This window comes from Lepisma saccharinum, chromosome 15 (genome assembly GCF_977018435.1).
Source record: "Lepisma saccharinum chromosome 15, izLepSacc3.1, whole genome shotgun sequence".
Lineage (NCBI taxonomy): Eukaryota > Metazoa > Arthropoda > Insecta > Zygentoma > Lepismatidae > Lepisma > Lepisma saccharinum.
Window position 1 is genome coordinate 24,649,946 of NC_139243.1, and position 15,708 is coordinate 24,665,653.

At 39.7% G+C, this 15,708-nt stretch overlaps 1 protein-coding gene across 3 annotated transcripts in view; it reads left to right on the forward strand.

The window, feature by feature from the left end:
• Nucleotides 1-15,708, forward strand: part of unc-13-4A (BAI1 associated protein 3) — a 747,588-nt gene that overhangs the window by 553,680 nt on the left and 178,200 nt on the right. For all 3 annotated transcript variants that reach the window (XM_083136749.1, XM_083136752.1, XM_083136751.1), the window contains exon 7: nucleotides 2,204-2,359. In XM_083136749.1, the coding sequence (XP_082992875.1) occupies nucleotides 2,204-2,359 (156 nt within the window). The remainder of the gene's footprint in view (nucleotides 1-2,203; nucleotides 2,360-15,708) is intronic.

A 15,708-nucleotide genomic window follows, 5' to 3' on the forward strand; every position in this document is an offset into this window, starting at 1 on the left:
ACAAAAAATTGCTCTTATTTTTACTTATAACCTCAAGTATAACTGAAACGATTGCGCCTTAAACTCTTCCACTCTGACTCTGCCTTGAAGACATAGCGAAGTTAAAGCAATTGAACAGACATACTATTGCATATTATGTTAACTTGTTGAATATATAGTATCATTAACGTTTTAGGTATTTACACTGCTCATTCCTTGTTTTAGTACTTTAAAGTACACAAAATAATTTCCATTTACTATGTGATCTTGCTTTGAGTTTAAAGGGTTTCTTTAGCAAGTTGCGCATATTTGCATTCTGCGCCATCTCTTATGTGAAATTATAATCAACAGCTTGTTCTCAACGAGCAGCTTTAGCAAATTGTGTGATCATAAATTTGTCATCTTATAATGCACGCCTTTATAAGCAGTGTCTGAATTAACGGGGAGTATGCCCACAATAAGTGTTATCTCCAGTAAAGGAAAATTATTTTAATCCCTGCCAGGAATGTTTTTTCTCAAAGAAAATGGAATTTATCATACCATTTCTTAACCATGTAAGATAAACATCCGTGTCCATTAATGGCCCATCATAAAATATTTCCCTACCGAAAAGTATGTAGCCTTGTTGATTAAAGGAGGAAACCATTCTGCAACTGAGCAACCAACATCGAGTAGAGACAACAGCAGGCTGTGTTTTCCACTTAAGTTTTCATGGCATTGTGCTGACAGTTTACATGTATTAACCTTTACTTTCCCAATTATCTATGAGTGTTCCATCCACAATATAGCCCGAGTCACCCGATGGCACACTCATGGACCATCGTGATAATTACACAATTCATGTGCTTTTAAGGCCTTCATACTTGTATGTGAGGTTGTAAACGCTGACAGATGTTGAGATATAACTTTGAAATGTCATGTGGAAGAAAACCCACCCACCGAGGACCCCCCCTCCCCCCTTCTCCAAAGTTACGTATGGAAGCTGGCGGTAATTTTAAATTTGTACACTTATTTGACATAAAATGTTATTACTCGTAGACTATTTGACCAATCTACTTCGGGTAACTTTTGTTTTTCCGCTAGAACATCAGGGCATGCAACCGTGCATGCATTAAAACGACAAAGCCAATAAAAGGGGTTGGGTGGGCCGCGGTCCCCAACATTCAATGAAAAAATCATAAAAATGGGGAGTTTGCCCCTCTTCTCCCGCTATTTTTGAAAGGGGAGGCAAACTTTAGCCTTATTTTCAAAGAATTGTCCTTTCTCAACGGAATGAAAGTCATTTCATGTTTCTGGGGACATTACATTATAGAATATGTGAAAAAAACTTCCCATTTTTATGATTGTTTTCAATGAAAGTTGGGGGCCGCGGCCCACCCAACCCCTCTTATTAGCTTTGGCGTTTTGATTCCTGCACAGTTGTATGCCCTGATGTTTCAGCTGCAAAACAAAAGTTACCCGAAGTAGATTGCTCAAATATTCTCCGAGATATAACGTTTTTCTGAAATAAGTGTAAAATTTAAAAATCACTCGGAAAGGCGGCGGCCAGAGAGAGGTTACTTTCGAAAACCCGCTCGGCATTCTAAAGGTTAAAGTAACCACCAGAAACTTGTAGGCAGGTATAGATGGACTTGGCAATAGAAATTTGATCAAATTTTCTGTTATTAGTTTCATAGCTAATTTTGTGTATGAGTTCGGGTGTTCTTAGAATGTAAATATACGTAGTGTTTCTAAATTACGTCTAAATGTTATCATAAGGTTTAATGACTTAGATTAGTTTTAAGGTACTTAGAACCAAAAGGCAATAGTTGAGTTTTTCTGAGTGTTAGCAAATATATAAATTTGAATACCCACCAAAAAAACTACCTTACAAAATGATATCACAAATACGCCACTGAGTGGGCACCCCAAAACAAAAAGCTTAATTCGCACAGTGCTTATAACAGCACCTAACCTAACCTACTACACCAAAACCTACCTGAGTAGGTTAGGTTTGATCTCAGTGGGTTGGGTTGCTTCTCTAAGCATTCAGCTTTTGTCAAGCCGGGTCAGCATGGATGTCTGCAGACATGTCTGCTGTGAAATTCACGTTTCTCCAGCACAGAACAAGAAAACAACAGCAACTGACGTCATGAATACAAACTGATATAGTTGTCTAGCTGCTCGTCTGTCATTTATATGGTGAAGTAGCACTGTCATGCTACACAGTTTAATTTCATTTCAGTTTCCGGCTGAGTTTCAAGAGGAAAGATCATGGCTACAGTAGGGAGAGGAGAGAACATAGGGACAGCTTGTCAGCCGCTGTGCCTGCCAAGTTCATTAGAGCCACGACTGTGAAGCCGCACACTCTTAACCCCAAGTGGAATGAGAAATTCAGATTGTAAGTACCCTTTCCTTATGCATATATTAGGCTCAAAGTTCGAAGATGTTAAATGAGGGTGGAACACGACTATCAAGGGTTGTGGCTGTGAAGGAACAACTGCAACACGAAATTGTTGTTGTAATTGGTTCTTTTTAAAGAGCCACAACTTATGAACAGGGCTGACCAGCCACAGGAAGGGTTCGGGTGTGCTCTTGCCCACCGTGAAACCATTTTAGCCCAGTTGATCCATTGATTGAGTTTGTGTTTTAAGTCCAATTTATGCACAGTAAGGCTAGTTGGGACTGGACCTACAGTTTAAAGTGGAATCCGAACCACTATGTGCCTCCACTGGGTATCGAACCCGAAACCACTTGATTACAAGGTGACGACACTACCACTGTGCCATCGAGGAGGCCCATTTTTTTATCCCAACTGTCCAGCACTCCACCTTAATAGGCTACTTGAGAAATTTTCAGAATTGTTATAGTATAATAAGAATCTCTCTCTCGGAGGGAAAAAGAAATGAAAATAGAGATAGAAATAAGGGAAGAATTAGAGGAAGGAATAAATAACCGGAGGGAGCTAGAGGAAAAAAAATAGAGAAACCACAAAAAGAGAGGGAGATATAGAAGCGAAAAAAGAGAGAGACAAAAAGTAAAAAAGAGGGAGAGATTTAGAATGAAAAACATGAGAAAAGAGAAATAGTATGAAATATTGAGACGTTGTAAAGAAAACAGGGTAAGAAAAATAGAAGCGTGGAAAGAGAGGGAGAGAGTAAGATAGAAACGTGGAAACATGGAGGAAGTAAAGAAGAAACGTGGAAACAAGAATAGAGCAAAAAAAAGTGGAAAGAAGAGATAGCAAGAAAGATAGTAACGTGGAATCAAAGTAAAAAAGATAGAGACATGGAATGAAGAAGAGAGAAAGATAGAAACATTGAATCAAAGAGAAAGAAAGATTGAAATGTGGAAAGGGAGATAGTAAGAAGTATGGAATCGTGCAAAGAGAGAAAGAGCAAGAAGAATAGAAAGATGGAAAAAGGAGACAGCAAGAAAGATAGAAACGTGGAAACAAGGAGAGTGTAAAAAAGATGGAAACGTTGAAAGGAGAAAACTTAAATAAAGATAGAACAGTGAAAAGATGGATAAAGCGAATCGAAATAGGGGGAGAATAAGATCATGAGCACCGAAGCACCGCCTGAAAATAGTTCGTCCATCCCAACGATATTCTCTAGCGAAGCCACTGGAACACACACAGTTATCATGTATAATAAGTAGTATAGGGTGATATTAAACAATTCATTGTGTTCTATATGTGTGTGGTGCCTGTCTTGGGTTACCGGTGTTAAAACTTGTTAAATCTACTGCTTCATGGAAGCAAACAAAATGAAAGTAATTACGATACATGAAAATGAAAAAAAAATGTTATATTGGTTCGATTTCAGTATTATCAAGACTGACTAGTGCCGGTAGCTCTGAAACCATTTCTACATTATTCAGATACATTGGTTTCCCCGGTAACGTAATTGCTAACTTCACTCTGTTTCCAAATGTTCTATTGCGTGGGCAGATCAATGGGAGAAAAGTTGGTTACCAATTTGCGACGTTCCTCCACTTAACTCTCAGGCTTGTCACGTGTTGTCACAATATTATTCTCCTACTCTGTCTGTCGGGAGCAAGAGACAGTTTTATCTCGCAGGGCTTGCTGGGTTAAAATCGCAACACGGTTCTTAAAGTTAGAAAATGTGTTATAATCTCACATCATCCGTCGTATATGAATTTACAATCAATATACGAGGGGCATACTGAAAGTTGTAACGACCGCCATGTTAGGCAGATTTCAGTCGTATATTGGCATTTATCTTATTCGTATACTTTCAAGTTAATAACTTGGATTAAATTATTTATACTTAATTGTTTTCATAATTCATGTATATATTTACGTTTTATCTTATGCTATAATATTATTCGCGTATTTTTTCAACATTTATTCAGAATTTATAGGCTAATAATTATCCCAAATAATATATGCAACGTTTTCATTGTTTTTCAAATCCAAAATGCACAAGTTAAATACATTTCTTCTTAATATCGAGTTTTGTTCAACAATGTACAAGATTGAAGTAATGTGTCTTCGTTATAAACTAAATCTTTATTTAATCATTTTTATGTGCAAGAGCAAATATGAACTATTTGATAAAATCAGTTTAGTTATTTCTATATAGTTTAATATTGTAATATTATAGCAAAGTATTTCTCCCTCGTTTTCAATAAAATATCGTTTTCCTATTGGCTGTTTATGTGAGTGGGGGACCACGCTACGTGCTTTTGGCGATGTAAAAACCTCCACGTTGGCATTTTTAATTGTTGCCAACCTGAACTTTAGCTTACTATCGCTAATTAACATTGATGTGTTATATAAATTATCAGTTTTTCTTGTGTTATTTTATGTTATGAGTTTGTATTATTGTAAGATAGAACAATCTGTTATGTTGCGCCTCGCGCTTGAGGTAGGCAGTTGAGGTCTTGCTATTAACTGTGAAGGCGGTGCGCGGACTCTCGTGTTAAATAAGTTGCTTATCAATGCCTACGAACGTGCATGACCCAACAAATTATAACTTTTAACATGTGCGAATCAGTATGTACGCGCGCGATTCGTGATTAAAGATTTTGGACATTTTAATTATAAAGTATTTGGAATTTTATTTACTGTCACGTGTCGCAATTCGGTGGTTTCCTTCCTGGAGGAAGGGTGGATCGTCTTAATCCCGATCCCTGGGTGAGAACTGGTGCTCCCAACTGACCAGCCGGAACAAGGAGCGGTGTGTTGCCAATTCGGATCTCCATACCCTGGAGTTACGAGTGGTGGCACGTTGCAAAGTAATGAGCAACATTTGTTTTAAAAAAAATCAGAATCCATCAATACATTCAAACAAAGTAAATCATCATCATCAAAATATAGACTTTTCTGAACACGTCGAGGTAGTGTGACGTCATTAGCTTTGTTCGCATGAGTGCAGGCATTTGTTTCAAAATGGCTGACAGTGCTGTTTCGTTTCGACAACGTCCTGTGATTGAATTCCATTTTAAAGATGGAATTCCTGCTGCTGAAATTCACAACAGACTTAGCATACGCATAGAGATGTATGCATAGGTGCTAGTAGTGTTAGAAGATTGCTACAACATTTCAAATATTGAAACACGAGCATCAAAGATCAGCCTCGGAGCAGTCGTCCACTGCCGCCAAGGAGTGAAGCAGAGGGGTGCATTCTGGTTGATTTCTTCAACCTGGGGTAACCATAAATGCTCTCCATTATGTCCAAACCCTTCACAAGCCCCATCGTGGATTGCGGGATAAACGTCCTGGAAAGAAAATCATCCTTCAACACGATAATGCACGCCCGCACTCTGCTTAGTTCACCAGGGAGTAAATTGGAAAAATAGGGTGGGAAATTTTGCCTCACCCTCCCTACAGTCCATACAATACACCCTTCGCCTATCATCTGTTCTATTTTGTGAAGGAACACTTACGAGGCAAATGTTAGCAGACGACGGAGGATACAGAAAGCAGTACGTCAGTGTCTGTGATCAGCTGGATCGGAGTTCTAGCGAAAGGGTGCTTTCAAGCTTCCAGAAAGGTGGAGGAAATGCATGCAAAGAAATGGAGACTTTGTTGAAAAGTAAATAAAAGTCTGTAGATTATGATGTAGGATGTTTTTATTTAATAAAACCAAAACTTGGTTCACGAAAAATTGTTGCTCATTACTTTCAGTATGACCCTCGTACATATTTATATCCATTTCATTAGTTTATCCTGAAGAGATGAAAAGAAGAATACTTCTTGCATTTCAATCAGAATCAACTAAGCACAAGTACAGTCACAATTAATGTAGTGCAGTTTACTCGAACCTGTCATGAGTTCTGGTCCTTCTTGAACGAGCGTTAGACTGGTGAAGTATAGCTGTTTAGAAGTTATTTCCGAGTGTTATATTTGTGTGTGTGTGTGTCTAGTTGGTATGACGTCTGACTGTCACGAGAGAGACCATGGTTCGATTCCCGCAGTGAGAGATTTCAGACGGGAATTTTTTTCCACCAATATGGAGCTGCTCTGGTGCTCACTCAGCCTCAAAAAATTGGAACCCGTGGCGAACTCCTGGGATAAAGGCGTCCGGAGCGGGGTGGTGATCACAACACCTGCATAAATATCCTTATATCGTGGGCCTGCCTCCACCCTCATCCACATATCCCTCCATGGCGTTTTGCAATATGCAGATGATATATTTATTTTGGTGTCGTTTCATAAATGTACAGTGAAGGCAGAGTTAGCATTATGCATTTTATAAACAATGTTTTGCACGATGCTCTACTTTCTATATCTGCTATAACCCTAGTGGCTTGCTTTTAATTAACATTTAACATTTAATTAATTGCCAGAGTATCCTCTCCTAGTGGAAGCTGTGACCATGAAAATATAAATAGCCGAAGGCATAAAAAACGATGAAAATATACAAATAAAACTTTAACCATCATATGAAAAGTTCTGTATTCGTCCAAATGCTTTCGGTATATGCAGGATATAATTGGTAAACTCTAAACCTGATCTTTTAATGTCTAGTTTGGGAGAGGTTGGTAAGATTTTTCAAGCAAAAAAGTAAAAAGTAAAGTGCTCCCCTGTGCATAGCACCACGCCATGAAGGCGTATAGGGGGTGTGGGGGTAACGCCCCACACTTTCTTGATCCGGTCGTGAGTGGGGGTGATGTGATCAGCATCACGCCCCTGACCGCCTTTACCCCCCAGGGTTTCCCCCAGGTACCCATGTTATTCGACGCTGGGTGGGCGCCGGGGCCGCTTCCATCGTTAGAAAAGTTCCCGGATTTGAACCGGCCGGGGATCGAACCCGGGACCTTTAGCATGGTAGTCAGACGCGTTACCGACTGAGCCACCGCGCTCAGAGATAAATAAGCATATTCAAATGAAGAATGTAAACCGTGATTGATAAATAAATTATATTAAATCTACTGTAATTTCTTCCACTTCGCTTTCACAAAAAAACATTTGAAAAATCTGGGGTTAATTGACGTAAAGAGAGTTCTCATAAAAAGTAAAGTAAAAAGGAAAGTGCCCTCCGGTGCTTTGCGCCACGCTATGAAGGCGTATAGGGGGTGTGGAGTTAGGACCCCAAACTTTCTTGATGCAGCCGAAGTTGGGGGTGATGTGATCAGCACCACACTGCGTCCCTGGCCGCCTTTACTCCCCAGAGTTTCTTCCAGGTACCCACTTTATGCGACGCTTGGTGGAGGCCGGAGCCGCTTGAACAGGTGGAAAAAATCACGGTTCCCCGCAAGGGATCGAACCCGGGTCTTTCGAACGTCAGTCAGGCGACCTAACGACCTTATTTTTTTTTGTAACGAACACCCCTATGCGGTAGTGTCCCCCGTCATTCTCATTATCAATTTTTACTATATTCTCGGTTATTCTCATTACGCACAAACATCCATGCCCTAGCCGGGATTCGATCCCGGAACCCCTAGCTTCGTAGCGCGATCACTCCGGCACAGGGGCAGAGCTAGAGCGGCTTAGTAGATAGTTCTGATAAAGTGGGGAAATTCGTGGGAATCTTGTTTTAGTTCCATACTAAGCAAGTTGGAAACACTGGTGCTTTACGTAGGCGTAAAACAAAGTATGTTTGCCTGGGCACGTTTTTACCTGGATCCGGGAAATACTGGTCTATCTCTTGTACGAACATCGAAATACCCTTGTTCAAAGGTCGCACAATTCGATTTCTCCCTACCCTTGCAGTGAATGTGCACTCGCAACGGTTTTTAACCTCGTGATTTATTCATGATCCGTGTTCGGACAAAAATTGAATGAAAAATCCCACACGTAAAATCCGACATGTCTATCTCTTATTTTCTTCTTACCAACATCTCTGGTTCTTGTCAGGATGCGGTAAATTACTTATTGGGAAAAGCAGCAACTTTACTTCGTAAGTTGATTGATTGATTGATTGATTTGGTGTTTTAATCCAACTTTATGCACAGAAAGGCTAATCAGGATTGGACCTACAGTTTAAAGTGGGATCCGAACCACTATGAGACTCCACCGGGTATCGAACCCGAGACCTTTTGATTACAAGGTGAAGACGCTACCACTGCGCCATCGGGGAGGCCCTTACTTCGTAAGTAATGCCAGTTACTATAGTCCGTTTCAAGATCATTCATCTTCTCCCCGTCCCATACTTCGTTTTGTACCTCTCCACGACGCATCAACAGTGGCAGGTACTACAGTTCTTGTCTACTCTTAAGGCGGTTGCCCTACATGCTGGCAAGGGAAGTGGTGAGCGGGGAAGCGACCAATCCAGTGCAATAAGAAGCCTGTAGATCGAGGTGCGCTTAGTACTTCTTCCCGCCACATCGTATCTCTCGGCGCCAGCGCTGTTGTCTGGTTGGTCTCAGGCGTATTCCCAGCTCTCCACTTCCCTTGCCAGCACGTAGGCCGCCAGCCGTAAGACTAGATAAGAACTATACCAATGCTCTAGTCCAAAAATTTCAACAAGGCATACGCTAAGTTTCGTGACGTGTTAACCGAAGACCATGCATCCATTAATTATGTTTCCATTAAATAAGGATGAAATTGTTTAACTCCTACAAAAAAGTCATTGATGGTAGAATGCTGCTGCTGATGATGATATACCCATCATTGGCTCATATCTTTACGAACCGTTAAGAGCCTCACCCATTATTGGCATAAAAGAAGTGTTAAAAGGCCGTCGCCAATTGTTGCGGAAAGATAGACATGAAGATTATTGAAAAGTTCGCATACGGTACCGCTATCTCTCGCCAGGTGTCAGACCGAATGTCACGCACGCGCAAAGGAGCGCACACACATAATAAGGAGGCAGAAGACAGACTCCAACCGCCTGCTTAATGCCTACATTGAAAATGTGGTATACCATGGACCATATTAGTGTGACGTCACGCTGCAAGATTGAGTCCAAACAAAGTAATCACGTGGTTTTAGCCTATTTAAAAGAATTGAATTTTCCATCGGAAGGGATCCTGTAGTAAGCGAGCGGATGGTGCTTGGCAATGCAATCAGCATCTTGACATTGTTCCCATGTTCCTGCGTTGATGAATTGGCAGCATTATCAAAGGACACGAGAAAATGGGAAGCGGGAGAAGAAAATACGCGTAAATAACTACACACTTTAGTTCACGAGTTTGCATGGGACATACTTATATTGGTTAACCTCTAGAATAAATTGAGGCTCTAGAATAAATTGAAATAATATTCATTGTTATTAACTTATAACATTGATCAGAACATGCGATTCGTTACTATTTTATTAACTAAATCTTACGGGATTCGTTCAGAGCAGCAAAGGCTATGGAATTGGAGCCTATTCTAACGTGTCTAACAACTCCAGACTACTAAACGAAGGATCGGAAAAAGACACAGAGCCCACCCAGTATGGCGCGGTTTTTTTACATTCTGCAGCCTCGTACAGAGTCACCAATTTTTTGCAATTAATATTCATTAGTTTTATTCTTTATCTAGCTCTCTAACGAGTTTCTTTTCTTTTAATTTCTCTCTCTATTTGGACATTCTTGTATTTCGTTTTCTATTTCTCTCTCCTATCTCTCTCTCTCTCTCTCTCTCTCTCTCTCTCTTGACATGTCCTTCCCGGACGTATGAACAGAGTGTTGAAGTACACCATCCGGCCTGATAGATATGAATCTTGGATGGAAGTTACGAGATTAATGGAAGTGCATGAGAGAGAGATTGTGCTCTTACTGTGATTTCTTTTTGTGAGTTTCGTTATGATGTACAACTTTGGTTCTTTTTAAATTGCATAATCAAGATAAATAGATTCTGAATTCATATGTTAAAACGTAAGTGCTATGTTTTTCTGTCTATTTACTGCAAATCTTAATGTTTTCCCGTGCCCTGAGAGGTATCACGCGTATACCAATATATAGTCTTATGTTGCTCATTCTCAATTTGTATTGAGATAAATATATTCTTATGACAATTAATAATATCATATGGTTCACTCTGGCACGACCGTGTCACTCTCTCTCTCTCTCTCTCTCTCTCTCTCTCTCTCTCTCTCTCTCTCTCTCTCTCTCTCTCTCTCTCTCTCTCTCTCTATCTATCTCTTCTTTTAGGTTTGTCCTCTCTTTCGAATTTCTTGTATTTCTTCTATCACTTCTCTCTCCATTCGAGTTTGTTACGTTCCTTGCACAATTGTAACCCTTTGCTCTTTCTGGTCTGGAGCAAGAACTCTTCAAACCTACACTGAAGCCATCTTGGAATCACGAACATTGATGTATAGTTTACATGTTTATTGGAATAGGTTAATACAGTCACTTTGGTTTGAGTAAGAAGTAGGGAGTAATCTACGACGAACTTTCAAAGGGTGCTGAATGTTATATTACTGAATTTAGGAAAGTCTTATCTTAGAACCTGTTCCACACAGGCGGTCTCCTTCATATTACACACAGGAAGTGCAAAAACTTACTATCCCTTACTATATTGGAACCACAAGGAAAGAAACCTGCGCAGAACCTCATCGCGCTGGCGGGTGGGGGAAAGGACAGGGGGAAGGAGCCTTCAGCGCGGCGCACGTCAGTGTTGCCAGACCTATTGATTTCTCGGGAGAATTCCTTAATAAACTATTGCTATGGAACCTCCAACGGTCTGCTCAAAAACACGTTTCCTGCTCATCTTACTTGAACATGGAGGAAGAGGTGCAGTGGAACTCCACTCAGCCATGAAAAGTGCTGTTTGAACTGTGAAATTATGCCAAATTATACTAAATTGTGTTAGGACATTATTATTATTTTATTACTATTACTACATTACTATTTTAGATGCTTGTATTTTATCCCACCCGAAAATCTATTTCTATTTTAGTTATTTTACGTCGCTTTTGTGCCTCTATGGGTAGGTACGACAATATGGATGAATGAAAAACTGATGAAATGGATGAAGTGACACAAACACAGTGAAACGTTCATGCCTTACTAGGTGGAACTTCTGACTTCGTAGCGTGGGCAAATTATTTTATAGATGTATGTGTGTGTGTGTGTGTGTGTGTGTGTGTGTGTGTGTGTGGGTGTGTGTGTGTGTGTGTGTGTGTGTGTGTGTGTGTGTGTGTATGTGTTGTGTGTTGTGTGTGTGTGTGTATTTCTAGCAGATGGGGAGGATAGGTGGCACCCTAGCATAAGCGTTACTATCTTGAATTATTGAGGAAGACATGCTGTTTAATTCACCAAATATATTTCACATATGTAATGTATTTTCTCATTATGGTGCAGGACGCATGCCCACCCCTAACGATAGCTGTACACCGAACACCAGTAGAAGGCAAATTAATTTTTTATTGTTAGTTTTCGACTTGAAATATTGTGGAAAATGAATGTTGACATAAAAGTACCTATTATTTCAGACGTATGAGTTGATTTCAGTCACAGTAATTAACATCCATTGGATGTAGGAACGTGATAATTTCAAACTCAAGTGGTGTTTTCTGAGAGAGCAACACTATTACGGGGTAATATGCCTCGTTTACCCGCCTGATAAAAATACATTGTTTCCCCCTCGCTGGAAAAATCTGTGGAAGTCCCCTTTCCCCCCAGTGCGGAAGTCTATGTCGCCGCCCCCCGCCCTCAAGAACGTTGTTCATTCGCTACTATTAGATCATCGGATTTTGTAGCAGATCTTCTGGTTTCCCAAGCAACAATCTCCCGATTTTTTCAAGTCTGACCTGGCAACATTGCCCCGAGCACCGATAACGGCAGGGAAGATGCGCGAACGCTTTTGCCGGAAGGTTTTTTCCTTGTGGTCGAGCTATAACGAAACTCTGAGGTATTTATATCTGAGGTTTTACTCTCCACCCCTTGCTGGTAACATAATTTTCATATCATAATAAAGTTGCATTCATTGATGCTTTTTATACACACGTTCATTACACGTTATAAATTTTAAAAGTTGAGTTATTATACATTTGTATCTTTTATCTTGCTACTCAGAAAAAAAAAAATAGAAATTGCAGCTACCAGTTAATTACATCAGATTACATTCAGGTTAGTCGCTTCCTTACTTTAAGCGCTGATTCGCAGAACAACAAATACGTAATAAGAGGTGTCTCAGAAATATTTTCGTTTTTGAATCCGCCCTCTGGGTCAATTCGCACATTACGGAGAAATGACATAGATCGCAAACGCTTGGCAACATTGTTAATATTTAGTTGCCATGGAGCGCTTTACAGAGCTGCAAAGTGCTTTTTGTGTTCGTGCGTTTTATAAAAATAATGATTGTTATGTTGTGCGTCGTTTGTACCGGCATCATTATAACCTGGCAGAAATGAGAGGCGTCCCAAGTGCAAATTTAATTGGGTGAGAAAGTTTGAAAACACTGGAAGCACTATGACGAGTAAACCGCCGGGACGTCCAAGGTCATTAAGATCGAACAGAAACGTTGACCGTGTGCGCCAGTCTGCTGTTCCTCGTGGAATGCTTCAGCGAGTGATCGAAAACTTTAGTTCAAGAATAATTGAATGTGAAAACATGAACGGTCACCATTTGTCCAATACTCTTTTCCACAAATAAAAATGTAATGTTTAAGCTTTCTTTTGGTAATAAATGTATCTATATACAAAAAAATTAAGTATTTATTTTAATAGTTTTAAAACGAAAATATTTCTGAGACACCCTTTATAACAACGCTACATTTCTCAACTTTGTATTTAAAATAAAGCCGTAACAAGTTTCTTGAACTCTCTATCTGTCTATCTCTCTCTCTCTCTCTCTCTCTCTCTTACTCACACACACACACACACACACCATCACCATCACACACACACACGCACACGCACACACACACAGTGTCTCCTTTCTGTTATACTTTTCCTTTCTTGAAATTGCTTTATTTATCTTTCTTTTCTCTCTCTTCCTTTCTCCAGCTTGTTTTATCTCTCTCTCTCTCTTCTTTCTTTCTTCTTCCTTCTCTGTGGCCCACTTGTTTTTATTTGTTTCTTCTTTCACATTCTATCCCTCTTTTATTTTTCTCTCATTCACTCTCTCTTTTTCTCTTCCTGCTTTTGCTAAAGTATTTCTGTTTCACAATGAAATGTTAACATAACGTCACATGATTTTCATCAATGATCACATCAACCGGACCCTGTGGCTGAGTGGTTAGCACATCGCGCTGAGACGCCAAGGGTCCCGGATTCGAATCCCGCTCGGGCTTGGTTGATTGTGAATGTCCATTTATCAATTTCATCATTTCATCACTCATCCCCATCTTCGCAAATTAGCCAAGAGGCACAACGCGAAGTAAAATAAACTAAATCAATCAATCAATCACATCAGATCACCATTCTTTTTTCCTTTGGAAATTTCCTGTCACCGCTAATGGTGGAGTGTACCCATGTACCCAACGTCTTATTTCATTGCAGATTTTCTTTCTCAAACTCCCATATCCGTCCGCAAATGCGCAAGGCGTCAGCAGTGTTGCTAACAACGTACTGGTGGTATAGTAAATACACCATTGTTCCTATTCAACGAGGCGGAATTTTATATTCTTGCCAACATAACGAATTCTCAGAAATGAGAATGATGAAAAAATATCATCCAGTTAAATATGAGATTCTGAAACTCCTATATTATTCAAGCAAAAAATAAAATCTTGCTTGATTGCATTTTGAGCTTCGAATCCACACAGACAGGTCCAATTGGCCCCAGGGAAATAACTTCGTTGCAAAGGTAGCACAAAACACAGGAGAGTGTTATGTTTCTCTTGTTCAATTTCTGATGAGAAATTAGTTTAGTTTCGAAACTGATTTTTTTGTTTTATTTCTTCTGCAAGGTGAAATGATTGCCATGAGGTGGAAATCAAAGGGTTCAAGAACTAAATGGAGAAAAATTAAAATCTTGTTATCTTTTTTTAGCATATTTAAGCTCTGATTGGGAGAAAATTGGATATATTGCTAAGTTAATTTCAAGATATGTTCTCTCTGGCAGTGATGCCAACTTACCTGGTCCGTGGGGCCCAAGCCACATGGAATTCGAGCACAATTTCAAGAAAGGGTATAATCACATTGCTGTTGTGATGAATTTATAAGAAGCAGGAGAAACACATTTACAACATGGCATCGTACATAAAGAGTTAGTATTCTGTTGTATTAGAGGTCTCTCAGATGCCGTAAACCTACCAGCTTATAATGAAAGGTCTCCCGGGTTAGAGCCCCGGTGGAGACATATTGTCCAGTGGTAAGGATCCACTTTAAACTGCAAGTCCAGCATAAAATGAGCTTAAAACACACTTGGATTTATTTTAGAAATAAGGTCAGTTCCAAATTTAACACAACGAAGGTTTATAAAGGGTGTTCCGTATAGGACGCCGAATTTGAATCGACTGCTATTGTTTTGTTTCGAGGTTGGTAGACCTGTTCTTACAATGTCGATATCTGTTGTCATGCCGATTAATGTAGCCTCAATTGTTTTGACTCTTTTGTTGTGGTTACGATATGGAACAGTTTACGATTGAGCAGCGTGTTCTCATTGTGAAGACATTTTACCAAAGTGGTGAAAGTGCAACGCAGACAGTGCGACCAGGAATGTGATCTTACACCGTGCAATTTCTTCTTATGGGGGTTTGTGAAATCACAGGTGTACGTCAACAAACCACGAACCCTTTTGGAACTGAAGGCGGAAACCATACGGGTGATTGGAGGCATCGGGACAGACATCTGCGAGAGGGTTATCAATAATTTTGTGGATCGTATAAATGCATGCAAACTCAGTAGGGGTGGACATATGCATGACATTGTCTTTCATACGTAAATGGGAGATGTTACTGCTTACGTGAAATATAACTATTTTCATGATCCCTATTTTTATTTAATTTTATGATTCGGCGTCCTATACGGAACACCCTATATAATTATAAACTTTGTCACGCATCTGCCTAATTAAGTAATGCACTTAAAATCTTGCATCTCAAACAGAATACTTTTTATTTGTTCAGGTGTCAGTTCTATTGTGACGCAATTGTGTAATCTTACGAAATCATTATTGACAAACCTGTGGATTTTTCCGGTTGCTAGGATATAGCTGTTTGGACAATGGAAGTGCGTGTATTCAGATCTAAAGATGTATGTTTTAATTTTCGTTGAAATTTTGACAAATATACTTGAAGAAAGATAATAACCTTTCTTCTTCAGCATGTCTCTTAAAGTGTAAAGTATATGGAAGTAATATTAGTGGATGCTGCGTTTACTGTTGACTGACAGGGAATATATGGCAGTGTGGATGCTTATGATAATTCATCCATTATCCTATGATTGCTCTACGTCAGGGTAG